Source organism: Esox lucius, chromosome 11, assembly GCF_011004845.1.
Source record: "Esox lucius isolate fEsoLuc1 chromosome 11, fEsoLuc1.pri, whole genome shotgun sequence".
Lineage (NCBI taxonomy): Eukaryota > Metazoa > Chordata > Actinopteri > Esociformes > Esocidae > Esox > Esox lucius.
In genome coordinates, this window is record NC_047579.1 from 19,909,846 (window position 1) to 19,937,837 (window position 27,992).

General features: G+C 43.3%; 1 protein-coding gene across 4 annotated transcripts in view; it reads right to left on the reverse strand.

Annotated features, from left to right (window-relative positions):
• cyth1a (cytohesin 1a) overlaps positions 1–27,992 on the reverse strand; it is an 87,857-nt gene that overhangs the window by 19,445 nt on the left and 40,420 nt on the right. For 2 of the 4 annotated variants that reach the window (XM_010874315.5, XM_010874316.5), the window contains exon 2: positions 2,464–2,546. In XM_010874315.5, the coding sequence (XP_010872617.1) occupies positions 2,464–2,546 (83 nt within the window). Of the gene's footprint in view, positions 1–2,463; positions 2,547–12,566; positions 12,860–21,684; positions 21,896–27,992 lie in introns of those variants that run through there. The other 2 variants (XM_010874317.5, XM_010874318.5) reach the window with 2 other exon arrangements.

The window sequence follows — 27,992 nt, forward strand, 5'->3', positions numbered from 1 at the left end:
AAGTTTTTTTGCCATTACACTACTTTTCCAGTTTTTTGTTGCCCAATTCCCCTCAGATTTTTGGAAACATGTTGCTGGCAACAAATTCAAAGTGGGCATATATTAAAAAATAAATAAATAAACATCTCAGTTTCAACATTTGATATGTTGTCTTGGTACTATTTTGGTACTATTGAAAATAGAGTTTAACCAATTTGCACATCACTGCATTCAGTTTTACTTTACATTTTATACAGCGTCCCAACCTTTTTAGAAACGGGGTTGTACAACATAATGCCACAAGACTCAGTCGGCTTCACTACACAATGCAACAGGACAATTACCCAAAAAAAACTCCTTGTGGGGGCGTTAGCAGTGCATAACAGGAAGAAAACGAAACATTTTAGACTGGACAAATCTCCTGATTTAAATCCGATTGAACTGATCCGATTCATTTCACTTGCCGAAAAGGAAACTGAAGTCACCAACTCCCCAAAACAAGCAACAGCTACAAATGGCTCAGGTCACGTCAACGAGTCCCAGACTCACTGGTGTTATTCAATATTATGCAAAGGATCCGCGACTGAATACTAGCATTAACATTTGCCATTAGTTGAATTATCCCAGTACTTACACTCGCATGAAACAAGGGGATGCAACTCTGACAGTTGCTGTTATTCTTTGTGGGTTAAACCGGACAGACATAAAAGTTCCTATTCTGTACTTCTGCCTCATATTCATCTTTTAACTGTATTTCCATACGCCTTGAGTGTACAGCAAAAATAGCAATTTTGACTTTACTGCCCCAATGCTTATGGAGGCCACTACAGTTTCCAAATAAATAAAGTCCATATCCAACTACTGTGTTGACCAAGGCCTAAACTTGAACACTTTTCTTAAAACAGCAGGAGTAAAGATAAAGGATTTATGAGTGCAGATCAAAGATATGTTTTGCACTTCAGATTGTAAAGAATAACATGGAATGTCGGCCCTGGTTCTAGATCAGCCCTCCTACACTAAGACGCTCTGTGATTACGGGTCCCAATCTCAAGTGCTAATATGTTCAACCACATTTCCATCCACATTTGACTCTACGATGCTTCACACCATGGGAAGTTCTGCATCTGCATTATGCAAGAAATAGAGGCGGAGATACAGTTAATAAAAACATCAGTCAATGATCACACAGATCGAGATGTCCAAGGGAAGTCAGTTTGGAAACAATCTTGTTTTTCGGAAACAGATTTTAGAACCCTCTCGTGAATCGCCTGGAAACGTAGCTAATGAGTCCAACCTGTATTTTAAAGGTGAGGCACAAATGAGGTGTCATGAAGAGGCAACAGTGACTTGTACTACTGTGCAGTAGAGACGTGTATTAATTAACCTCAGTGATTTGGATTTGGCACCACTGAATGTTACGGTAGATGAAGGGCTGATGAAGGACACTTGCTTATCCCACAGGAATTTAGCTAACCCCATTCTGTGTGTTGGAGGATTGATGGGAAATAGAATAATCTAGTCATTTTCCAACCCGCAACGGTCTTAAAAAAAAACCTAGCTATAAATAGTATTTGTCCTACAAAAACCATCTTCCTCAATCAATCACTCCTTGTATTTTTAAAGAAAACCAATACAATTTGATCATGTTCTGACTTACCCATCTTCTAAAATAGTACTCTATTTACGTACGGCCAGTTTACTAAAGGTGATTGTGGACTTTGTGGAAGGAAATGCCCCACATTCTTCAGGGGCTGTACTATTTGGAGGATATATTCAGTAACTCTGCAAAGAGAGAAGCCTGGAGGACTAAGGCATGGGTAGAGCTGACTGGCAGAGGAAGTCACTGTTTAATCAAAAGGCAGAGGGGAGGCAGACAGAGCCTGGGGAGGGCAGACAACGTCTGGGTTCATGTGGGTCAACAGGAAAGGGGATGAGTGGCCCCACCGCCCATGAGAACTCCACTCATCCCCCCCTCATCCTTCTGGTTCACGGCTGCGGTCAGGTACAACATTGTGGAATTACCAGACATGAGAACAAACATGTCTCTCTAACTAATCAACAAGGTATGTAATTAACAGGTTCAGAAGTGGAAAATCCTGAGAGCTGGTTTGTACAGTAAATGCAACAAAGAGTGTACCTCAAGGAATGTCTGGGGCTGCTGGAAGATGCTTTGATACCAAGATAACTCCTGCTAATTCTACAGTACCTGAATGATAGAGATGACTCCCACAAAATCTACAGTACCTGAATGATACTGAGGTAACTCCCACTAAATCTACAGTACATGAATGATACTGAGGTAACTCCCGCTAAATCTGCAGTAACTAAATGATACTGAGGTAACTCCCGCTAAATCTACAGTACGTGAATAATACTGAGGTAACTTCCGCTAAATCTACAGTACGTGAATGATACTGAGGTAACTTCCGCTAAATCTACAGTACCTGAAAAACACTGAGGTAATTCTCACTAGATCCAAAGTACCTGAATGTCTTCCAGGAGCTCCTGCTTGCGTCGGCGGATATTCTCCAGCTCCTGCTGCTCCTGAGGAGTGAGGTCATCTGGCACTGCAGAGATGGAGAGAAAGAGACAGTGGGAGAGAGTAGAGGTTAAGTTTGGGTTCTCCAAATAACTTTTCTTGTAGCCTACTGGTTCCTTTATGGTGAATAAATATTGTTATGTCAAATAGTCATTTGAAGGCTCTGAATAAAAGGCTGTAAGCCAAGGGACAACGAGGAGAGACGGCAACAGTGCCAGATAGTAGCAAAGAACCAAAGTGTGTTAGTATGAGAAGTCTGTTTGGAGAGCACACTGAACACTCAGTTGAAGAGGAGTGTTCCCATCCAGGCTTAACCTACATTGCAAGCCAGTCAATACATTCATGGAGAAAGTATTGAGATTTCCTGGCAGCACAGGTCTTCGCCTGCCACAAATCTACTACCCCACAGTGTTCCCAGACCCCCAGAAATCAGACAGGCCCACAGCACACCACAGCCAAACACACCATCCAGAAGAGCCAACAGAACACAGATATTTCAAGACAGGCCTGGGACCAGGGCCATCAGCCGGGGTGAAGAAAACTCTGCAACAAGCCTTGTCAGGGCAAACCTGCTCCTTTCCACCTTGGCTCGAGTGTCTTCTTCAATCAGTGACACAGCATTGGTCTCTGTCTGTGTGTGGGTGGGTGTGTGTGTGTGTGTGTGTGTGTACCAGCTCAGTAAGCGAAACACAAGTCCAAGCTAGCAGTGCCAGGACAGCACAAGCATTGCATATATCAAAGCGCTGCCGCTGCCTGTTTGGCTATTATTAGCCACCCTGGCTCAAGGACTGAGGGTTGGATAAAATGTGTCTCTGTGTGAGTTTGTTGGTGAGTTTGTCACGCTTATTCCACGTAACCGGGCACAGCACTATGCAAAAAACACAGGTAGATTACACTAATGTTGGTTAACAGCAGCTGCTCTGAAATTCACCCGCGGTCCGTAGTTCACGACAAACACAGTGTTGCTACTTAGAAACAAAAACAGCTCTAAAGAACTGCAATGTATATCCCCATGAATCACAACAGATTGAGATCAACCCGGTTATTGAATTATGCTGCTAGGTAAACTGGTAGACCTTGAAGAATTATCATTTAAGCAGTGTTGTTTTGTCTTAAAGTTATGTAAAACTACGCTATTAGCTTCTGTTAAACTTGGTACAAAAAATTCTGCTATGTTTATGTGATCTTAAGATAAATGCACTAACTGTAAGTTGCTCCAGAAATGGACTAAAATGCACAACTTAATTGAGTGTGAAATGCACAATTCATTGGAGGTTCCAGCCCAAGATAATAAATGAAATTAGAGTGCTTAGTTGAAATGGTCAATTGAAATGATGATGGGGAATTCCAAATGACATACCTTGAGTCAAAACAGAATAAGACAGAATAAGACAGAAGTGGTCCAGGTGTGTACTGTTTGTGGCTAACGTCCCCCCCATCCTCATCCACCTCCCAACCGGCCGCACATTGGCGCTTTCCAAATTCTCACAGTATCCATGACAACCCCCAACTTGCTCTCTCAATCTATCCCTCCTCACCTACCACGGAATGCTGACAAGGCTAATAAAGTAAAGACAGAGACAATGTCTGCCACACAGACGGCAAAATATGTAGAAGAAAGGTTTTTCATTCATTTACGCAGGCGCTTGGAATTATCTTCTTGAGGAAGGACAAAGTTCCAAAAAGGCCTTAAATACCATACACCATACAGACCTACCGTTGGCGTCTCGCAGTTAACAGCCTCGTCTCGCATCGATCGCACGGGTTTGTGTCGTGCTGAGTTTACCCAGAGCAGGGGCGGTGTGCTTAATAGTCAAACCCGCTAACACAGGAACAATTGCTCATCCTTCAAATGAACGGCCAAGTCACAGCGATAGCCCAGAAACACGGGGGAAGACACAGCCAACCTTAACATTCCCCTGTGACAGTGAGAACACCACCACACGAACCAGACAGACAGACAGAAACCGAGAATCAGAAGAAGAGAGAGAGTGATAGGGGGTGGGGAAAGCAAGAAAATATGGGAAACAGAGACCGAGAGAATGGCAGAGGAACCAAAGACACTGACAGACAGACAGAGGTGGAGGGGATGGGGAACAGAGAGAAAGACAGAAACCAAGGACACAGAGAAGGACAAGACATCCCTGAACTACTTTCCTCCCATGAAACTATTCAAATATTCTCCACTTGGCAGGCTGTTCAGGGACGTATCGGAAACACGCAGAGCCCTAGTCGGCGGTGAAGCCTGGGCGTTCTGCTTTGAATTAGACGAGGAACCACATGAGGGAGTAGTCCGACCCGGCTGAGCCATCGGTGCCACGCAGCAGGCACCAAAGTGGGTGTCACGCTCACATCTCTTCCCAGAATATACGCCTGCTTCAACAACAGCCTTCATGGCAGACCCCTTTTCGCTCGGAGACCCGGTCAAAAGTAGCGCACAGTCTAGGAAACAGGACGCACCCTAAGAAAGAGGGAAAGCCCGTCCACTTGGACTAATGCTGTGTTGGGAAGCCCGTCCACTTTGAACTAATTGCTGTGTTGGGAAGCCGAGGAGTACTGCCTGTGATTGCCGGTTGGCAGTTTTTCATCAGGACTCTGTTGCTGGACATGTCGGCTCAGCCACAGGATGGAGAGTGCGTTGCGTGCGTGTGTGTGCGCGCGTGTGTGTGTGTGTGTGTGCCCGCGCGTGATGGAACGTCTGCCTGCCTGGAAAGAACTGGGAAGACAAATGTACTGGTACTCCCTGGCAAAAGCCTAAAACAGAAATATGGTTACTAGTCAGACATTCCCCATTACATGTCAGCCATAGTAAGTACAGTGCCACGAAAAGAAGTGGTCGCCCATGAGTCATACTCTTTGCATTTTCCCTTGTTGTTCAACCACCACGACGCAGACACGCTCGGGTGTTTGAGATCAGCGTCTTGCTGCACGGCCCAGCTGCGCTTCAACCTCAGCTAACGGACGGACGGCCTGACATTCCCCTGTAGAATTTCCTCTGACACAAAGCAGAACTGATGAAGCCTTCAAAGACAACAAGTTGTCCGAGCCATGACACTGTCACCACCACGCCGGGGGTATGAGGTTCTTAATGGGGAAGGTTGGGTATTTGCTAGACATAAAAGGGCCCACGATGCCCAAGACATTCTGCTCTCTATATATTACTGTAACCTACTACAGGATCTGCCCAAGGTCAATGTGAAAAACAAGCAAAAGCATGCATGTCAGGGGGAAATACTTTTCTACAGCACTATGAGTCATTTGCTAGTGTTTTGTTGTTATTAGCTACATCCCTTATACTAGATCTATTTTCAGGATCTCCTACGGTTGCCGTGTGAGAGATCGGCTGCAGAGAGAGGTGTCGTTTTAGAATACATGAGATCACACATACGTGGCATCTCACAGGCTCCGTGGTCGCCTCCATCTCCCTGGATCTCTGTATCATAACGGTATCACGGGTCCTTTAGTCAGAGACAAACCTTTTACTGGAAATGAAACATCTGGAGCAACAGGTCACCTAGCATTTGTTAAAACAGTGAACATGCCTCAGGCTCGCAGATGGAAAGGCCTAACAGGCACAACGTGTGAGTGTGTGGGACGAGAGAGAAACACACACCACCCACGTCCTGTCCTCTAGGGCCTCATACTGCCTGAAAACAGGTCACACACACACACTCTTCTGTGTCTCTGTTTGACACAGTGTCAGCACTCACGCAGTCCATTCCGTTTCATCCGAAACTCTTCATAATCAAACAGTAACACAATCAGCCGCGTAGAACTGCCAATAAAAACCCGCTCTGTTGCATATATTTCCAGACCAAATGACTAGACCCTGCCACCAGGGGCCTCACAGGAAGGTCTTCTGATGAACAGACTGTGGATCAAATAGAGAGGCAAAGATCTTACTAGGGGATTCACTTGAAAATCAGACCGAGTGCCATGTTGAATATTTAGCGCCGAGACAACGCAAAATGTCCTGGCTTACGTCTCCTTCGTACGGCCAACCCAAACTGCACTCTGCTAGCTTGGTTTTAACATTGTCATTATCATAATGGTATCAGCAGTGATGTCATAGGCATAACCGGGCCAGCGCAGTACAGCTGGATTCAACCCTTTCAAGTACCATCCTGTAGGTTTCTCACCCAAAACCTAATCTAGCACAACTGATTCCTGTAATTACCTAGCTGATAAGGGGAATCATGGTTAGTGTGGGTTGTAGTAAAAACCTACACAGAGGGTGGTTCTACAGGATTAGGACAGAAACATCCTGTAACATACTGTAGACAGCCTGTGAAAGTTCTTCTGAAGAAACACAAAATCACCTGGTACTTTCTCAACAGGGTTTAAACTGTGACACCTAGCCACAACCATTTAGCTCTAGTTTATATTTTTGACCTAACGCAACCCCAATTTGCGACTCAACCTACAGTATCTCACAAAGGTGAGTACACCCCTCACATTTTTGCAAATATTCGATTATATCTTTTCATGTGACAACACTGAGGAAATGACACTTCGCAACAATGTAAAGCAGTGAGTGTACAGCTTGTATAACAGTGTACATTTGCTGTCCCCCACAAAACAACTCAAAACACAGCCATTAATGTCTGAACTGCTGGCAACAAAAGTGTGTACAAGCTGTACACTCACTACTTTACATCGTAGCAACGTGTCATTTCTTCCATGTTGTCACATGAAAAGATATAATTCATATTTACTGAAATGTGAGGGGTGTACTCACGTCTGTGAGACATTGTAAGTGGATCATTGTATCATTACCCAATAGATTTTGTGTGCTGGCTCTTTTTGTAAATGTGTCTGCGGTGGAGATCCCAGACAGATGAGGGACTTTCTTAAAAAACCTCGGTATTTCACAACTTTCCGGGGCTTGCAGAGCGACAGCAGAAGTCTGGCTCACGCTGGCGGTGTACGTCTCTTGTTCGTTGTGTGTTGTGGTCCGCATCACCCAGGCTGCATAAATACCGCAATAAGCACACAGGCTGGAATCAAAACACCACTTCTCCTTTTTCGATCTGTCCTTCGACGTTCTTGAAATGTGTATGGGGGAACTGAGAGACCGACTGCTTGGCGACCGCCCAGCTCATCTCAGCTTGTGTTGAGATGGGGCCAAGCGACAGCATCCATTGAAAAACTATCTACAGAAAGCACATGCCCGTCCCGGTCGTCCCGTTTCTGTGAGCGTCGTGGTCCGGCTGGGTGGTGTTGCCTCCTGGGGCCTGAGGTGGCTGAGGTGAGGAGCAGGCGGTGTGGGAAGGAAATTATATAGCTCAGACGAATCACCCCCCCCCCCCACCCGCTCCTCCCTCCCTTCTTATGATTTGACCCAATTCAGAGAGAGAGCACCTCTCGAAGGGCCTGAGCCCAAAACCGTGACCCCGGCCATCCCAACCCTTCATACAGCGTCACAGCTGAGGCAGAGCTCTTCACCATGGGGTCATACTGACAGAAACACTGTGGGTAAAACAGCAGAGCATCATGGGGTCATACTGACAGAAACACTGTGGGTAAAACAGCAGAGCATCATGGGGTCATACTGACAGAAACACTGTGGGTAAAACAGCAGAGCACCATGGGGTCATACTGACAGAAACACTGTGGGTAAAACAGCAGAGCACCATGGGGTCATACTGACAGAAACACTGTGGGTAAAACAGCAGAGCACCATGGGGTCATACTGACAGAAACACTGTGGGTAAAACAGCAGAGCACCATGGGGTCATACTGACAGAAACACTGTGGGTAAAACAGCAGAGCACCATGGGGTCATACTGACAGAAACACTGTGGGTAAAACAGCAGAGCACCATGGGGTCATACTGACAGAAACACTGTGGGTAAAACAGCAGAGCACCATGGGGTCATACTGACAGAAACACTGTGGGTAAAACAGCAGAGCACCATGGGGTCATACTGACAGAAACACTGTGGGTAAAACAGCAGAGCACCATGGGGTCATACTGACAGAAACACTGTGGGTAAAACAGCAGAGCACCATGGGGTCATACTGACAGAAACACTGTGGGTAAAACAGCAGAGCACCATGGGGTCATACTGACAGAAACACTGTGGGTAAAACAGCAGAGCACCATGGGGTCATACTGACAGAAACACTGTGGGTAAAACAGCAGAGCACCATGGGGTCATACTGACAGAAACACTGTGGGTAAAACAGCAGAGCACCATGGGGTCATACTGACAGAAACACTGTGGGTAAAACAGCAGAGCACCATGGGGTCATACTGACAGAAACACTGTGGGTAAAACAGCAGGCCTCAGGATCCGCGCACAGACATGCAAACACAGCACCACCCAAAATCTGCGGTTCCTCCATCCGGCAGTGATATGCCCGTACCCGTCCAGGAGGGCACTGCAGTAAGACACACCCAGCTCAGCCAGGAACAGTGAGGAAGGATAGGCAGGTTAGCAGTGCATCTGAAGAACCCTGTTACTCTCACCAGACAGACAGGACTGTGTGTGAGTGTGTGTGTCAGTTTTGATGAAGCCCCACCGGCCACTCCTTTCGTTCTGCAGCCTTGCGTTTCCTCGTCTACTCTGCGAACGCGTCCCAAACGGAGCCCTAGCCCGGTGCACTGCAGGGCCTGTTCCCAGAGAGATCAGGGGGGTAGGGTGACGCTCAGGACCCTATCTAGGCCTCTGAATCTGCCCAGCCAAACAGGCCTTTCAGAGTCTCCATTAGAGCTGATTACAGTTCTCAAGTCCTCCTTTCCTCTCTCCGTTCACTCACTCGCTCCATTCCTCTTATACGTCCCGAGCCATCTCCAAAATGCCATGTAACCACAGCCAGCCCGCACCCCCACGGCCTGGCTTCATGGCAGAGAGGACACGCCGTCCATTCAACTGTTAAAAGCACAGTTAATGTATGGATCAGGACCCCTGACCAGCCAACGCACGTCCCTATAGGATACACAGGACAGCCAATCAACCGCGTAAGTGGGAACGGCATGCTTCGTGCATGAGACGGGCTCACACAGACGGCATGTGGCGCATTAGCTTGTTAGACAGGGGGGTCTCCTTTAGAAGGGCTGTCCTCCTGCCTGCCTGAACAGCCAAGGCGCTGTGTTAAAGACACCGGCTGTTGCTCTTTACTCTCCCGAGTCTCACCGGTACAGCAGCAGAGTCCGTTCCCTCCGGCCCGTTCCCCGGGGAAGAGCCCCCCCCCCCCCCCCCAATCACTGGCGCAGAAACCCGCGCCTCCCCCCCCCCCACCCCCGCACATTCCGTCCCCCACTCCCGGTAACAACGCACTTACAAAACAGAACCCAGTCGCCAGACACATCAGCAACAATAAACAAAGAGAGGGCTCTCTTCTTCACCTTTGACCCTCTGGCCTGTCTCTGTGACCCGTGTCACTACTCGTTAACTCCGCAGCCACAGAAAGACGTGCGACGCACACGCGAACACACCCAGCTAATTCAACGCCGTGATTGAGCATCGGCAGAACCAATGATGACACCGTCGGTCACGGACCACACAGGATCACTTTGAGGTCAAAGGTTAACTGCTAAAAACGGCCACATCCTTTCAACAATTGGGGCCGACTCCTAATTGAAAGCATGTTTTCGTATTGTTAGTGCTTTAAGTACAGTGGAGTTCAGTACAGTAAAGAAAAGCCAAGCGGGGTAAAGGTTGAAAAATACTGTAGTTGATTAAGCAATAAGGCATGAGGGGCCTAAATACTATGGTCTTGTTCTGAGACAGAGGTCATTACAATAATAGCGTGTAGAATGACACCCAAAGAAAATGCAATTATAGTTTGGCAGGTACAGTACAGACCATGGAACCAGTACATTCTGTAATCGGAGTGTCAACATCACTCTGTTCCTGTGAAATTGTCCCTATCCCATTCTCGCCTTATGTTGGCCTGCCTGATTTAAAAGCATTTACAGACACCTAAAATGTTAAAACTGTGCACAATCTTGAAAACCCTTGACTCTTACCAATAACAGAGGCACAAGGAAAGAGAAGGTTGCACAGATGCTCAGTGTCCATTAAAAAAATCAATATTTATTGCAAAATAATATTACGCTTAATGTACAAAACAACACCATGTTCAAACCATCATAACGGTTGTTCTCATTACAGACAATGGTATATTCCAGAAACAAAGCCCTTTCACCTTGTATAAAACAGGGATCGGATCGACTCAAACGTTTCTCGATGTAGATGCTAACCTTACCACGCCTTTGTCCATAATCTTTTGTCGCCAGCGGTCTCAACCTGACCTGGTAAGGAGTTGGCAGGGAGGAAAGAAGACGAACAGAGAGGACAAACGGGGGAGGCTGAAGGAGACAGGCTCTGTGTTTGGCTGGGGAGGCGTGGGACGGTGAATGGGTGAATGGCAGGAGAACACAGGAGTGGTGGGAAGTGAGAGTGGGACGATCACAGCTCCCCTTTGTCTGTTGAAGAACACTCGGGACGGGGACATTCCTCAAGCAAGATGAAAGTTCTGCTGTGTTCCTTATCTTTGGCTCGAGTAGCTCTTGCTTTTTCTCAGTCCCAGGAAAATTTCTACAGCCTGGTCTAGGACCCTTTTAGCGCTGTGCCCTGTGGAACTTTTTGCTGTTCAACAGGGTTTGGGTCAAACCCATTTCATTTTGGGTCAGCATAAAAAAATTGAACCAAGAAAGTTAGAACATTAGTGAAATTGTTGCATTGATTATAAGGGAAATGGAACTGACCCAACCTACATCGATTAGCAACAAAAATGTATACATAGTGGAACATTGGGGTAAAGAAACTAGCAACTCAACGGATTTCACAACATTATTCAAACTGAAACCCTAAAACATCTGAGACAATATGCGCTTGCCAATCAGCTACATCAGTCACAGTTGTGGTTGAGCTACCCAGCCCATTTCTTGCCATTAGTGTATTAGCAAAGAGTCGGCTGTACAGCAATAACAGCTACCTGGGTCTGTGCTAACATTTCTAACCCAAACAAGAGGCCCCTCACAACACAACACCCCGCTGTCCAAAGAACATCCTTTTAGGCCCCATGGTCTTCACGCACCGCGGTATAACGTGGGGGAACCTGAACTCTGAACCCTGGTTTTACAACCCAGCCATAAAAGCCCTGCTAACTGAAACTCTCCCCTTGGATTCCCTAGACACAGAATACGATGCAGCCTCCTCATTCAGCTCCCACTCCAGCGGCCATGTGACCTAGCCGCTAACACACAACCTTACGTCCCGCCAGACGAATGAAAGTGGTCTAACATGGAGCGGGTCCAGGAGTTGCTGGACCCGTCCCAATAAGAAATGTAGGGTTTTTTCCGCCGGAAGATGTTTTGCTGCGCTGTGCCTTGCTTGAACCCAACCCTGATGTGCTAGCGGTTGACACGCATAGATTCAGACCTACGGCAAAGTGCAGAAAGGCCTGAAGGTTCTGTAGGAAACTCTAAAATCGATTGCAGGGTGAAGTTCCCTCAAGGTATAGGCCTACCGCCACCTTCCCCCACTTCTAACCCGTTTAGAGGGGAAAATGCCAAACTGACCCAGGACCAGTGTACACCCGGGGAGAAAGCCATGCCTGTCGGGTAAGCTTGTATTGCATTATACTGTACGGTGTTGAATTATATTGTATGTTGCTGTATTGCATTACATGATGTGGTATTATATTGTACAGTGTTGTATGCTATTGAATACTAGATCCATCTTCCACCTGACAATATTTACAGTGCACACGGCCAGAGGTTGTATTGATCAGAAAGAGAGGCATTATCTCTTGGCTGTTGTTATTGACTCTGAAATGAAAATGGATTGTGTGTGTGTGTGTGTGTGTGAGTGCGCCTGTGTTTACACACGCCTGAGTACACATGCACATGCAAACATAATAAAAACAAGCTGGCGTGCACAGAAACATCCATTTTAGAACTGTACAGGGTTCCGATGTCCATTTAAAAGAACGGTGTTGACTCCACACGGACCGGTAAAAATAAAATGCTGGCTCCAGCGCCCAATCATAAATAATCAATCAACCATCAAAATCCAACCAATGAAACGGAACTAACCTGTGTAAACAATCCGGAGAGGTATGCCTAGCGTGTCTTTTCCGGAACGCTCCGCTCGTCCTCCTCTCCTCCCCCTCTACTATCCTCCGGTGACCCCCCACTCTCGTCAGAGACGAAAGATTAAATCCCTGCCTGTCAATCAGCTAGTCCCGGCTGTTGAGCCTCTCATGACGGCTTGGCCAGCAAGGGCGGCCGGCTCGTCCATCAGCCGGGAAGGAGACTGTCCGTATGAACTGCCGTACCACAGAGCACTCTCTACAGCCAGCCTGCTCCGAGCACACAATCCACCACAGTCCATCTGGAGAGAAACACTTACTCACACACCCCCTCTCGCTCCTCTTGCCTGCTCCCTCCCTCCCTCCCTCGCTTCTCCTCAGTGGTGGAAATCATTAACATACAGGCTCCACCCAGTGGCCGTTCTCTGTTCCTGCGCTTCTGTATTTCATGGCATCTCTTCACCCACCAACCCACACACCCACACACCCACACACCCACACACCCACACACCCACACACCCACACACCCTTCATGCGGGAAGTCGCAGGTCGACTGCAGCATCGGGTCAGGCCCTGAATGGGAGACTGGCTGCTGGAAGTGTTGTCGGAGGGCCAGCAGGAGGCGCTCTTGCCTCTCATCTAAATATCAAATCCCAATGGTACAGGGCAATAAAGGGGACATTGCTCTGCGCTGGGTACCGTCTTCGTGAAGGGAGGTTTAATGGGCGTCCTGGCGCTCTGTTGTCATCCCGTGGCCCTAATTTCAAGAGCCAGTTTCCTGCTTTATTTCCAATGTGGCCCATTAACCACAACCTGATGTGTTGTAATAAGCCCAGCTTCCATTGGGCTTATTACCCCCCCCCCCTAAAAAAACAAACAAATTGGAAAGAAACAAGAAGTACAAAAATTCTATAACCAATCACTTACAGCCATTTTCTCTGGATACTAGTGACAGCTAAATTACTCTAAATAACTGTAAAGGCTCAAGCCCTCATTCAGTTCTTAGGAAAAGACCCATCAAGCATAAATGGTGGTCATTTGACCACTTTTAACAGAACAGTAGATAATACCTTACTATTATGACAGATTCTTTTCTGGCTGACACTCTCCAACTCAAAGTGCAACAGGAGTCGAGACACTCGATGAGGTCATCAGTCCTCTAAGGACAGCGAGGGAGTGCTAAGCGGAGTCGGCTCTCGTTGTGAGTCAGGCCGATGAGTCGTCTTCTCTGGCCAGTCTGAGTCACAACTACACACACCGTCTTGGAGTAACCACGTCTAACACCTAAGCCTCACAAGGGTCAGACTAGAATCTCAAACGGCCATGACGCAGCGTAAACAAGAACATTATCACTCATAGTTTGGATAAGGCAACGACCATTCAACAGGAAAAACAAGCAACATTTACCAAAGTTAACGCGTCACATGAATGCGGATGGCGTTCATTCACTCTGGAATTGTCCCTGATTGGGCGTCTAATTGAATCAGATCTCCTTTTCAAGCCCCAACGGTTCAGCTAGGCCTTTTCTTGTGTGAGATAAGAGCTCCATCTTACAAAATTCTACAGAGAATTGGAGGAAGAGAGAGGAGGGTGAGGTGGGGGACAACAGAGAGACAGTGAGAGGGGGAACAGAGAAAGACAGATGGGGGGGAGGGAGAGAAAGACAGGCAGAAAGAAAACAGGGGTGGGGAAGATACAGAGATAGGAAGTGGTTGTAGGAGCTGGTGGTTGTTCCAGTAAAAGAGCTGTATAGCCCCCGTGATGGAGCTTAGCTAACACATACAGGGTCCTGTGGATGGGCCCTCTGGTACATCATGGGCTCCTGTATCCTGGGCCTCTCAGCTAAACCAACAGACACACCGCTCCATCGCATACCATCCTGACCTCCTGGAAAGCCGGGATAACACGTTCCTTTTCCTCGGGACGCCGTGAACCTCTAGTCTGTCTCGGAATAGGGTGGAGTTGACCACATACACTCCTCGATTCCCCACATGTATGATTTAGGGAGGTGGTCCTAGTTATGGCTGTGAATAAGGGGTGAATTTTACCAAAGATTATTCTACATAAATAACTCCAATATCTTCAGTGTTGGTGACGCTCAACCCCCTAAAGCTCCTGATTTCCCTCTACCATGTCATACTAGCCAGTCACACAGAAGAAGAAATCACACAAAAGTGATCAGCACGGTTAATAAACACAGGGATGGAACGCACGGAATCACTAATCAAAATAACAATGTTCATATAAGCTCTCTTCCCAACTGGCGGATAGCACAACATAAAAATGCCACAAAAAGAGTTATTTCACAACGACCATAATATTTTGAAATAATAACGCGGCAACATATTTAGTTCACAGCAGTCTCCTACCCATCACATTTATTTTCACAAGGGTTTCCATGTAATGTCAATACTTTGGTTACTTCCACTGGGCTGTCATATCAATGTTACGGTCACTTCCTGTGGGTTTTGCCTACTTCCTGTGATTGCTCCATGCATCATTCAGGCGAATGGAGAGCATCGAGCCAGCAGCACTCAGGCAACACCCTGACTGTGGTTAAAGCGTATTTCACATCTGCACATCCTACCCCTCCCTTCATTACCACACTCCAACTACACTTTGATAGAAGTACAATCTGTTCTGGTAATATTTTCCAATATCCATGCAATAAAATGACATTCAATGATATACAGCTTTTTGTATTCTTTGTTAACTAAGTTAACTGCCTAGATAGGTAAGCCAGTTAGCTCTACCTTTTCTGAAAAAAATTGCTTGCTTAACTTGTTTCATGAAGTTGTAAACTTGCTTTTCCAAGAAAGTGACTGCTGTAGGGAAATCATATTATGAAACATATTTAATGTTATATATTCTATACTGGTTAGCAACATCCCTATTACATTTTAGTTTCAAACAAAGTTTGACAGGCTGGCTCTGCTATGTCAGCTAGCTTAGCAATAGCACAAGCAGCCAAATATGAAGACAATGATGTCGGAACTGTATCAAGTTTCTGTGCAGAGTGCAAGCATATCACTGGATTATTCCGTGCTTGACGGCCACAATCCGGCGTGTTATGGATGACCCCATTCAGTCGACTCGTCAATTAGGCTTAGGTCGTAGGCTTAGGTGAAAAAATGTCCGACAGGGGTTTAAAGGTTGACCTTTTCGATTATGTCCTCCAAAGACGGCTCAAGCACTTACAATATTTTTTTTTATTTCAAGAAGTCGATTAGTCAGAGAGATCAGTTAAATCTCAGGCTACCTCAAACGTCTTGGTCGGGGATAGCCCTAGCACAGGCTACCTCAAACGTCCTGGTCGGGGATAGCCCTAGCACAGGCTACCTCAAACGTCCTGGTCGGGGATAGCCCTAGCACAGGCTTGCAGACCATGTTCACTGCGGAGAACATTCTGAACTGGTAGAATAGCATACCGAAATGAGTGGCTGTAATAAAGATTATTCTACCTGTTATGCAGTGGATTAATGACAATGACGTGAACACACAGGAGCTGCACTGAAACTTTGATGGTTTCTCTCTATCCTGACCCTTAAAGCATGCACGGACCGTGAACAGTTTTATTTTAGGCTTACTATAAAAGAGCTACTGAAGGTTGAAGCCAGCAAAGTTTCTCTCTATCTGGAACAAATCCTAATGCTTATTTTGCTTTGACTGTAATGAGAATCGAACGCAGGTCCACGCCTATAACCACTACGCTATTTGGCAAGGGGTAGTCAATCAGTCACTCAGAGACATTGGCTGATCTTGGTCGGCTCCGCTTACACTGTCCGGCAAAAACAAAAATTACATTAAAATCTGAAATATTAAGTAAACAACACACTTATATTATAAGATATGTAGTGTAATAACAATGAGCAAATAGTTATGAAAAAACTAATACACAATACAATACTGATAATGTTCACATAACCATATTTTTCTGCTCCACTGGTCATGTTTTTCTCATGGCATTGGGTTAGAACTAACTGCTGTGATTGCACTTTGCGCTATTTTGGCTTAAAGGAGTTCATCAATGTTTGATTTGATGTGAAATTCTTTGTGGTTCTGTATGATCTGCAGGAAATAGGTCCAGAGATTTGGACATAAGCTTGGCAGGAGGTTAGGAAGTGCAGCTCCGTTTCCACCTCATTTTGTGGATACACAGTGTGTCTTCTCTTGAGGGTCTGGTCTGCCTGTGGCAGCCTCTTTCAATATCAAGGCTCACTGTCTGTACACAGTCACGTTTTTTTTCTTAATTTTGTATGAGTCAATCTGCCACTGTGTACTCTGTTTACGGAAAGGTATTATCCAATTTACTTTAGGTTTGGGTTGTTGTATTTCTGGAGATTACTATTACCTCATTATTTTAATTTCCCTAACAATGTTTCTGGAAGCAGGTTTCTCTTGCTCCCCTCCATACTATCATTTTAAATTATTATTTTCACAGAGACACATATCAAGTAAATGTTTGTGCAGTTGCTTGCAAGCACACAATGGCACTCTCATGTGACCGGCACTAGAAGTGTTTTTAAAAGGAAAAACATCCTTTCACTTCTTCAGTGATAATAAATCAAGTGCAAATAATGTTTCTCAAATCAAGCAACCAACGAATGGGCAGTATAATTTTGAATGGCAAATTGTTCAAAGTATTTGAACTGCTTGGCAACACAAGTCACAAAAAGACTCAAGCTTAACACATCTGCAGCCATTTTAGGCTGTAACACTAAATCAGCGGTTTATGTTGTTGTAAGAAATAAAATGAAAGCCTGTTGCTACCTGTACTAGAACTGGAAAAGAAATGTTTTGAAAAGAGGAAAAAAAGGTTGGAAAAAGATAAGGGAGTGAGAGACACCAAAGATAAAAGGTAAAAAGCGAACAACTAGGAGCGTGAGAAAGGAAAAAGAGTGAGGGAAGAGATTGTTTGGTTTGGTTGAGACCATGGGCATTGGAAGTGATCGACAGAGTGAAAGGGGCCACTCATGGGAAAATGTTATCAGTTTAGTAACCAGGCCTAAAGAAAAAGGCTTTGTCCTAAATGGAACCGTAATTCCTGTTTTGACCCTGGTCAAATGTAGTACACTTTACATGGATTTATGTGCCATTTGCGACACAACCATGGGTGTGTAGAAATGTGTCTAAATGTATTCTGATTGTATGCGTGATCCTGGTTTTAATGAAATAATAAAACCTGATAAATGTGTTTCTTTGCCAGTCCCCACTAGTCAATGAAAGCAATATTTGATTAATGGGTAAGTTTCATAATTGGAGTTAGTTTTGAGCAGAAATTAGGATAAGGATTAGGGCAAGGTGTTGTCTTAACTTTAGGCAAAACTGTAATTGATGTTAGGATTAGGGTCATGATTAGGTTTAGGGTTAAGAGAACAGAATCTTTTTTTCTGGTCCTCACAAGGATAGACAAACAAAAAAGTGTGTGTGTGTGTGTGTGTGTGTGTGTGTGTGTGTGTGTGTGTGTTTAGACTTCACCACCAGAAACACACCCGGCAGACACACAGGTGGAATGAGTAAAACACAGTTATAAGATAAGCTAAAGGGAGATGATAAATGATAACGACCAAGCCAGCTGGTCCTGAACAACAAAGGAGCAAATTAGTAGATCCTATATGATAAAGGATCAAAGCATTAGGTCTTAAATGATAATCAGACCAGCAGGTCCTGAGCAATAAAGGATCAAACCAGCAGATCCTAACTGATGAACAGTCAAACCAGTAGGTTCAAAATTATAACGATCAAAACAGCAGGTCTCACATGTTAACAATCAAACCAGCTGGTTCTAATAGATACCTATTAAACCAGCAAGTTCTATGTGATAAAGGATTAAACCAGAACCAAACTGTAATATCAAGTCTTACGCAAGCGCACACAGGCTCACCCCTTTTGATCACTAGTCATTAGCCAGGTACAATTACTGAGAGCAACACACATCTTCACAGACCAGACACTTCTAAGGGGCAAAGAGACATGGACTTAAAAGATAGCACTGACAGGTCTTTTTCGGGTGATGGAAAATAAGGTTCTCCCTCTACTATGAAGTGCCAAGGAGCCTATAAGCATCTGCCACAGCTGAAGTAGCCGTATTTAGTTCATTAGAGACCAAATGAAAGAGAACAGACAAAACAAGAAGAGCAGATCCAATAAAAAGTTCCTTTTTCGCTGGAAAGGTTTGCATGGCCCAATAAATGTCAGATGTCTCTACAATCAGAGGAACAAAGGCAGCAACAGATTTTCTACATCAAGAGGTTCCAGAATGTGCCCTTCAAACATGTAGTGCCCTGATGATCAACACCCAGTAGTTGTGTGTTCTCATACACAATCAGCAGAACTAAAGGGAGCCACTCTTAACAAGATCAGTCACATGGTTTCACACACTCTAATGGCATTCCTAATGACAGAAGTGAAGTGGGTCAAAACTGCTAATAAAACCCGCCCCCTGAGTCTTCAATGAAAAATACATATCGAACAACGGCTTCAAGGAGACCATTTTTCCACTACTGAACCAAAGGCAGCATAGGTGGTCTTGAGTAAGAACATGCTTAATGGTTATGATTAAATGATATTGTAAGAATACAATACCCTGTTTACAAAAAAGTTGGGATGCTGTGTAAAATGCAAATAAAAACAGAATGCAATGATGTGCAAATCATTTTCCCCCTAGATTTAATGGAAAGCAGCAGTACAGTGACAACATATCAAACATATTAAAAGTTGAAACTGAGAAGATTTACTGTTTTTTGGAAAGATACAGGCCCATTTTGAATTTGATGGCAGCAACATGTTTAAAACAAAGTTGGGACAGGGGCATGTTTACCAATGTGTTGCATCACCTCTTCTTTTAACAATACTCTGTAAGCATTTGGGAACTGAGGAGACCAACTGCTGTAGTTTTGAATGTGAAATGTTTTCCCATTCTTGCTTGATATGGGATTTCAGCTGCTCAACAGTTCAGGGTCTCCTTTGTCATATTTTTAATTTCCTAATACGCCAAATGTTTTCAATGGGTGACAGGTCAGGACTGCAGGCAGGCCAGTTTAGCACACAGACTCTTTTACTCCGGAGCCATGCTGTTGTAATACATGCAGAATGTGGTTTGGCATTGCCTTGCTGAAATAAGCAAGGCATTCCCTGAAAACAACAATGGCCCTCATTCATAAAATGTGCTTATGATCAAATTTGATCTTAAAAAAATTATACGATCATTCCCCAGACAGAGACGTTATTCATCAATAATATCATTGTCGTATCCTTACGATCAAACTCACGTCTGGTCGGACACAGTGTAAAGCAAAGTCAAAAAATAAGATAATGCTTGATTGGCAATAAGACCATCATTATCACGAAAAACAACAATCGTAACAGGCCTCAGTAACAACAACCACTAGAACTAGTAGTGGTACAAGACCTGTTAGCTAATCAAGATGACAGCCAACAGAATTATAATGACCATTTATGATCTCGATGTGTCAATACCTGAGTGACTTGTGTGTATGGAATGCGCTAGACAAAGCACATTTATTTGTCTAGTGCATTACATATTCAAAGGCAATTGAAACTTTACAAATGCATATACAACAGAAATAAGAGATAGAAAATGTGGAATGAAGTGAAATAAATAAATATGACATTAAACATACATATATAATGTAATGTATATATGGTTTCTTCTTTGCATGATAGAGAATTAACTTGCATTTGTGGATGCAGCAAAGTACACAGTTCACAGACAATGGTTTTCCCAAGTGTTCCTGAGCTTATCCAGTGATGTCCACTACAGAATCATGTCTGTTTTTAATGCAAAGCCATCTAAGGGCCCAAAAATCCAAGCCATCCAATAGGCCTATTGGTTTTCGGTCTTGTCCATTGAATACAGAGATTCCTGCAGATGCTCAGAATGTTTTAATGATATCATGTACAATAGACGATGAGATCCCCAAACTTTTTGCAATTTCACAATGAGAAACGTTATTCATCAATTGTTGCATATCCTCTCTGGAATGATCTTTTAATACACAATCATGTTACTGATCCGTTGCCAATTTACCTAATTAGCTGCATGATATTCCACCAGGTTTAGTTTTTTTAGCATTACACAACCTTTACAGTCTTTTGTTGCCTCTGTCCCAACTTTTTTTAAACGAGTTACCAGCATCAAATTCAAAGTGGGCATATATTTCCCTCACTTTCAACATCTAATGTGTTCTCTTTGTACTATTTTCTATTGAATATGGGGTTTAAATGATGTGCACATCATTGCATTCTGTTCTTATTTACATTTTACTGTGTCCCAACGTTTTTGGAAAAGGGGTTGCAAAAAAATTTAAGAAAATAAAAGAATATATGTTCCCATTGAGGGTTGTGACCCAGAAAACATCAACTTAGGCTCTACTTTGGCAATACAAGTAAGGCTGTTATGAGTCACGCACCTGTTGGTTGAACCATCCAGTATTGCCGTCTACTCTAGATCAATGCAACAACATGATCAAGCCGAATTATATAATTTGCAGGAAGTTGTGTAATTCATTTTTGATATGACAATGCGGTTCTAATAAGTCAAGCAAAGAAACGGGTCTATGATTATGCTATACATTAAAATATTTGCATACATAACATAAAGTGGTAATGTATTGAAGGCCTCAAAATCGAGTAACAGGCTATTGTATAAAGTCATTACACAACACTGTCACCTCATGCCGTTTACGAATATGACAAGTGACATGGATTTGTACATTAAAAAAAAGTTAACATGCATAAATCAGCTGACAACTGATTACGTAAATCGCAACAACAGAGCACATGTAATCTGTTATCAGGATTCTGACCAGTGCATTTCAAGATATAACTGTTAGTCAACTTTGCTATTAAATAAAGCGTGTAAACAAGGCCATTCCACCGAAGACCCAGAGTAGAAGACATTTTGTCTGAGTTCTTAATGCTCACAACTAAAGCAATATTACATGCTACTGAACTTATGATCATTCTATGACTGTTGTTGAAACAAAAACAAACAAAAAAACGAATATATATATATGATTGGAGATATATTGAAACCGAGTGAATAAACTTTCTGGATAACTTTCGAAAGAGAGTAATACTTCTCAAAAAAAATAACTTACCAACTCCGTCTTCCGATTTGAGAACCATTTTCAGTCTTTATGTAGGCCAATTCCAATTAACGGGTGATGGAAATGTTTCACCGATCACCTTGTCGCTTCAAAAACAATTCGATTTAACCTGATAATTAAAAAACGTGTACTATTCTGATTTGGAATCGCGTCTACAAAACACCACACCGGATGGGTTGCTGTCTAAAGGAAGGGAGTTTGCAGTAAAGGGAGTGTTTTCGTGTACTTTCATCAGCCAATCTGTTTCTGGGCAGCAGCGAACCTAGTCCGGTATAGGCGGGGCAAACAACCAGCCAAATGACGCGCACGTTCCGTCAATGCGTAAAGCTCTGAATAAAAATGCCGCCCTGTTTTATGGGCCGCCTGTGCTCAGTTTTTCTCTCACACAAACGCGGACGTGCTGTTCTTGGGAAGAGGAAGACAGACAGCAGTGTCGAGTTGTGGGGGCAGGGAAAGTGATTGACAAACACAGATAGTGCGCGGTTATCTACCACATAACACAAATGAGAGGTGTATGTCTTAAGAATGCTGTTAAGAATTACACAAAACACGGGATTATAGTCACCTGGTACGAAATGAATTCAGATAATTCAGTCCTAAAGTTTTGCGGTAGGCCTTTTAAATTCCATAATTCTGTTCAGTGACATAGACAGGGACATCACTAAGCCCCCTTTGGGTGGGTCTGGGCATACTGCCTAAGACATATTTTTTAGAGTAACAACAGGTGTAAAATCTATCAAAATAAGGTTATTTTTGGTCAAAATGACTTAAATTCTCTCCAAATAAAGGTATTAAAGTCCAGTCTGTCCTTATCCATCCAACACCAACAAAAGGCACCAAACGGATGTAGCCAAAATACTTACGGCAACTATAGCTTATAGCAGATGAACATCTACATACACTAGGCCTACATATTCTGCTTCTAAGCGAGATTTCTCTGAATCATTCTGAGTCATTTCAAAACAGATTTAGTCATTAGCCCACACTTCTCAGAATTAAGTCATTAAAAAATGCATCATAATTAAAAAATAATAATCATAAAAAAATCACATCTCCCTTCCTCTGAACAGAATACGCGGCATTATGTTAACTTCAAACCTAAACAAACATGAATCTGTGAAACACGCACAGTTTTGCAACTGTGTTCCGGAGAAACTAAGAATTGAACGAACATAACTAATTGGCATATCAAACAGCAATTTTGAAAAACATCTTGTGCTGAGTAATCATTTGATCAAGTCACCAATGTTTATGATGATTATTAGTGACATACAAATGTTAGGTAGCATGTCATTAATGGGGAATTCATATTTTCAGTGGTTGGTTAGTGACGTATCTAAAAAATACGCCCCCTATTATCGGCCACCGTCTCCAATTATAGGCCACCGTTCTATTTTGTTGATTACATTAATTGCTTTTTATTTGTATTACAAATAAAAGATCATAGTATTTTCTGAAGTGTGAAGTCTTTTCTGAAGTGTGAAGTGAAGTGTACTAGAAAGTTGTGTAGCTTGCTTTCTTACCTTCCCGTAAAGAAAAAAAAAACGGATCACTTTGATATTACATGACGTCCAGACAGTCCTGCAAGTCGAAATTCACGAACAGCAACTTTAGCAACTTTCCATACATTACATTTTTAGACCTTTTTTACATTTCTATAAAAAAATGGTGGTGGGCTAGCTCAAAGAGTATATTGATGAACAAAACATACCGTTGCTTTCCAGTGCTATTCCATTTTGAACTTGAGAGGATTTACTTCTCTGACCATTAGAAACGTTAGCTGCTATTTACAGAAGACAGATCGCTTCAGGAGCGAGTTACATTCAAAGCATCACACTAAAAAGAACATGCTGCTAAATGCACACGTTTCTACACAATTTCTATACAATTTGTAAGAAGTTGAGATGGGATGGAAAGGTTGCCCGGAAAAAATCTATCACTGAGAAAATATTTTGACTGATATATTGATTTATTTAGGGGGGCAAATTAATATTTTAGGGGGCTAAAGCCCCTCAGTAGGCCTATCTCAGAAACGGCTGTCATCCTGGCCTCTCCACGTGCAACAATGTTTAGGGATCAACAAGAAATGTGGGATGAACTAAACTATCCAGTCAATGGTAGCCCTGTGGTCAAAAACAGCTTGTTGATGAGATTGGTTAAAAGAGAATCATGCAAGCTTGTAAGCGGACTATTACCAGGCAAACAGCAGTACAGTATAACAGTGCGGTGAATAACGGCATCTCATAACACATAACTCATAGGATTGGCTATTGAAACTCACTACCACACCAGGGTCCACTCTGATCAGGCAGTGGGCAACAACCCTGGGGAGTGGAAAGATATTGGCTCGCCGGGAACCCTGTTCAGTTTATTTGAGTGGCCTGCGCATTCCCCAGACTCAATATATATCAGTGGCCACTCTAAAATTGTGAATGATCCATCAGCAGAGTTTTATTCAAAGTGGGCCTAATCAAAACCTTTGAGTGTTTTGGACCATTATCGTGTTGAAAGATAATGTTTTTGCTAATCTGTTACGGATGGCCAATTTTTGTAATGCTTCTTCTCAGGGCTGTAACGTGTACTTTGGTGCCAGATGACCCTGCCAGTTGCTGAGGAAGCAATTTACTGGACCTTTAAGTACTGTGTGTCAAATGTAGACAGCTTCTGGATTTCCTGTGGGTTCTCGGTTCTCAACTTGCCCAGTTTTTTCACATTTCTTTATGACATTTCTTTAACCACCTTACAAGATGTTAAATGCTTTATTGTATTAATATTTATTTGTATTCATTTTAAGTTAACATTTTAAGTTTTCTTTATCAATGCAGTGCCCTGCTGGAACCTGAATCCCTTAACTTAATTTTGGAAGTAGCAGAGACTTATTTGGACTTGATAACAACACAGCATCCAGTCTACCAGAAATGTACAAGATGATAAGTTAATGCTTATCACCTATTCACTACTCTATTTTTACTTTTATCCCATCGTTCTCCTCAATTTCTTGTTATCCAATTTGTGATTAAGGCCCACTTCATTGCAACACCCAGCGAATTTGGGTAAGTTGTAGTCTTTCGAAGAACGGCATTCGGTTTCTTGTGACGCCGTTTACTTAACCCGGAAGCCTAAACCGGAATCCTTATGCACCGAAAGAAAGGTACTCGGTCTTGTACTTTGATTGAGCCTAAAGGCACCCTCTCCGTCACAAGCAGTTGCTACAGCGTAATGAGGCAAAGCAACTTATTTGATTACAAACCCAAACCCAAGTGATGCTGGTCAATTGCAACACCCTTTGCAGAACCCCTGGGATAATCAGTGGGCAGGATTTGATCCTTGGCATCGCACTGATGCAGCTTACTGCAAGGCAGGGACTTCACCTCTGAGCCATTTACAGAGCTCCTAAAACCAACTTTTTAAAGTAACCACTTCGCAGGAGGCTTTAAATTACTCACTTGCTGCCATTTTATTTGCTTTGATAACACATTACTATTCATATGAACATATTACCTCTAGTTGGCTAACAACTATATAGTTGGACTACCAACTACTAGTCTACGCACACATTTGTAATAACTGAAAACGGATACGCTATGCCTCACAAAGAAATGTGGTATTATGCAAGAGGAGTGTGTGTGTGTGTGTGTGTGTGTGTGTGTGAGAGGGAGGAAGTGCAGAGGGTATCAGTGGGAGGAATGAGGTATGTAGGCGGCCTATGTGTGTAATATTATCTGGAAAGTAATGATGGTAAAGATGGTATTTTCATAACATCATTGGGCATGTTTCAAAGCTGTTAGTTTGTATCCATGGAAACTGTTCTTTTCTCCTAATTCCTATACAGTCGTCAAGTCTTCAGTCAGAAACTAGAAGATCAGCCATTTAGAATATCTAAAGCTTTACCACGTCTTGTGTGTAACAAATGTCAAGGCATATACCCTTTGTAATGGTTTTATCCTATTTCAAAGTCAATTTGATTTGCACATTTAAATAAAATTAAACTTTAAGAGCATAGAAAAGACACGGTTGGCCTATTCTAAAATCAATACAATACATTAGTGATTTGTTTTGTTGTTTGGGGAAAATGTCCTTAAAGAAACATTCTAGTACAGAGTATTTTATAGTTTTATCCCACAAAGGAGAGTAGAAGTTTCACCCAGTTCAGTGCTGTTTACATGGATATGAACTAAACAGTTGTGCTCAAAAGTTTGCATACCCTTGGAGAATTGATAATATATGTACCATTTTGTAAAGAAAACATGAGTGAGCAGTCTTATTTCTTTTGGGATTCACCTCAACTGTAGGTCATAACAGAATGGCACAATCATAAAAAAAAACATGGCAACAAAGAAATTAATGATGTAATGATTGGTGCAGTGTTGCGGGAGCAAGGAACCAGGTGGAGGCAGGGGTAGTCGGTGTTGATTCTTTTAATTTAAACAAAAGTAACGGGTATACTGTACATACATAAAACGGCAACACACAAGACATCCAAACACGACAACAACAATGATCCACAATGTGGGGAGCAGAGGTGATTGAAGACATGTGACACAGAAGTCTGGGATGCATTCATGTGATGTTTGGAACTGAAGGTGTATGGAACGGTGGCGCTGCTGCTCACCGTACCATGACAAATGACCCCTGTTCAAAAGTCTGCATACCCTTAGTTTTTAATACTGTGTATTGCCCCCTTTAGCATCAATGACAGCGTATAGTCTTTTGTAATAGTTTTCTATGAGGCCCTGAATTTTAGCAGGTGGTATAGCTGCATATTCATCTTGATAAAATGCCCCAGGTAAGTCTTTGGTCGTCTTGCATGAACCACACGTTTGCGATCTCACCAGAGTGGCTTGATGATATTAAGGTCAGGAGGCCACTCCAGAACCTTCACCTTTTTCTTCTGTAACCACTGGAAGGTCACTTGGCTTTGTGCATAGGGTCATTGTTGTGCTGGAAAGTCCAAGAGCGTCCCATGCGCAGCTTTCGTGCAGAAAAATGCAAATTGTCTGCCATTATTTTCTGATAACATTCTGCATTAATCTTGCCATCAATTTTCATAAGATTCACATGCCTTTAGAGCTCACACCCCCCCAAAACATCAGTGAGCCACCACCATGCTTCACTATAGGCCATGTTGACACCTTTCCAAACATAGCGCTTTTAGTTGTGACCATAAAGTTCCTGTTTGGTCTCGTCACTTCACATTACATTGTGCCAGAAGCTGTGAGTTGTCAGGCATACCGTAAACAGGCTTTTTTGTGGCATTGTCGCAGTAAAGCCTTTTTTCTAGCAACTCGACCATGCAGCTCATTTCTGTTCAAGTATCGTCGTATTGTGCTCCTTGAAACAACCACTCCATCTTTTTCCAGAGCAGCCTGTATTTCTTGAGGTTACCTGTGGGTTTTTCTTTGTATCCCGACCAATTCTTCTGGCAGTTTTGGCTACAATCTTTTTTGGTCTACCTGAGCTTGGCTTGGTCTGAAGTGATCCCCAAATTTTCCACTTCTTAATAAGTGATTGAACAGTACTGACATGCATTTGCAAGCTTTGGATATCTTTTTATATCCTTTTCCATCTTTATAAAGTTCCATTACCTTGTTAAGTAGGTCTTTTGACAGTTCTTTTCTGCTCCCCATGGCTCAGTATCTAGCCTGCTCAGTGCATCCACGTGAGAGTTAACAAACTCATTGACTATTTATACAAAGACACTAATTGCAATTTAAAAAGCCACAGATGTGGGAAATTCACCTTTAATTGCCATTTTTGTGTGTCACCTTGTGTTTCTGTAACAAGATCAAACATTCAAGGGAATGTAAACTCTTGATCAGGGCCATTTGGGTGATTTCTGTTATCATTATGATTTAAAAAGGAGCCGAACAAGTATTTGATAATTTTTTTTTTGCTAAAATCTGTGCCAAAAGTTCACAATTTCTGCCAGGGTATGCCTACTTACAAGCAGAACTGTATGATTGGATTATATCAGTTTTGTACTGTTATCACTTGTTGCAATGTGAGCTTGGTATGACGAAGTGATCTCTCGCTTTAGTACCACATAGATTCCGTGAGCTGCCGGCTGACACATCAAAAGTGTGCAGTAATGCTGATTAGGAGGAGTGCACGTCACAGCACATAGGATGCTTGTGGTGCTGTAGTCTGCCAGTTAAATATGGGATCAACATGTTCTAGCATGTTCCAACATTGAGAAAGGCGAGGGTGAAGAATGCTGCCTGAGTAGTTCAAGCTGTCAGGAAGTAGGACAGAGGGAGGAAGAGTTAAGACTTTCCCCCCTAATTCTTCTCCTCACCTTT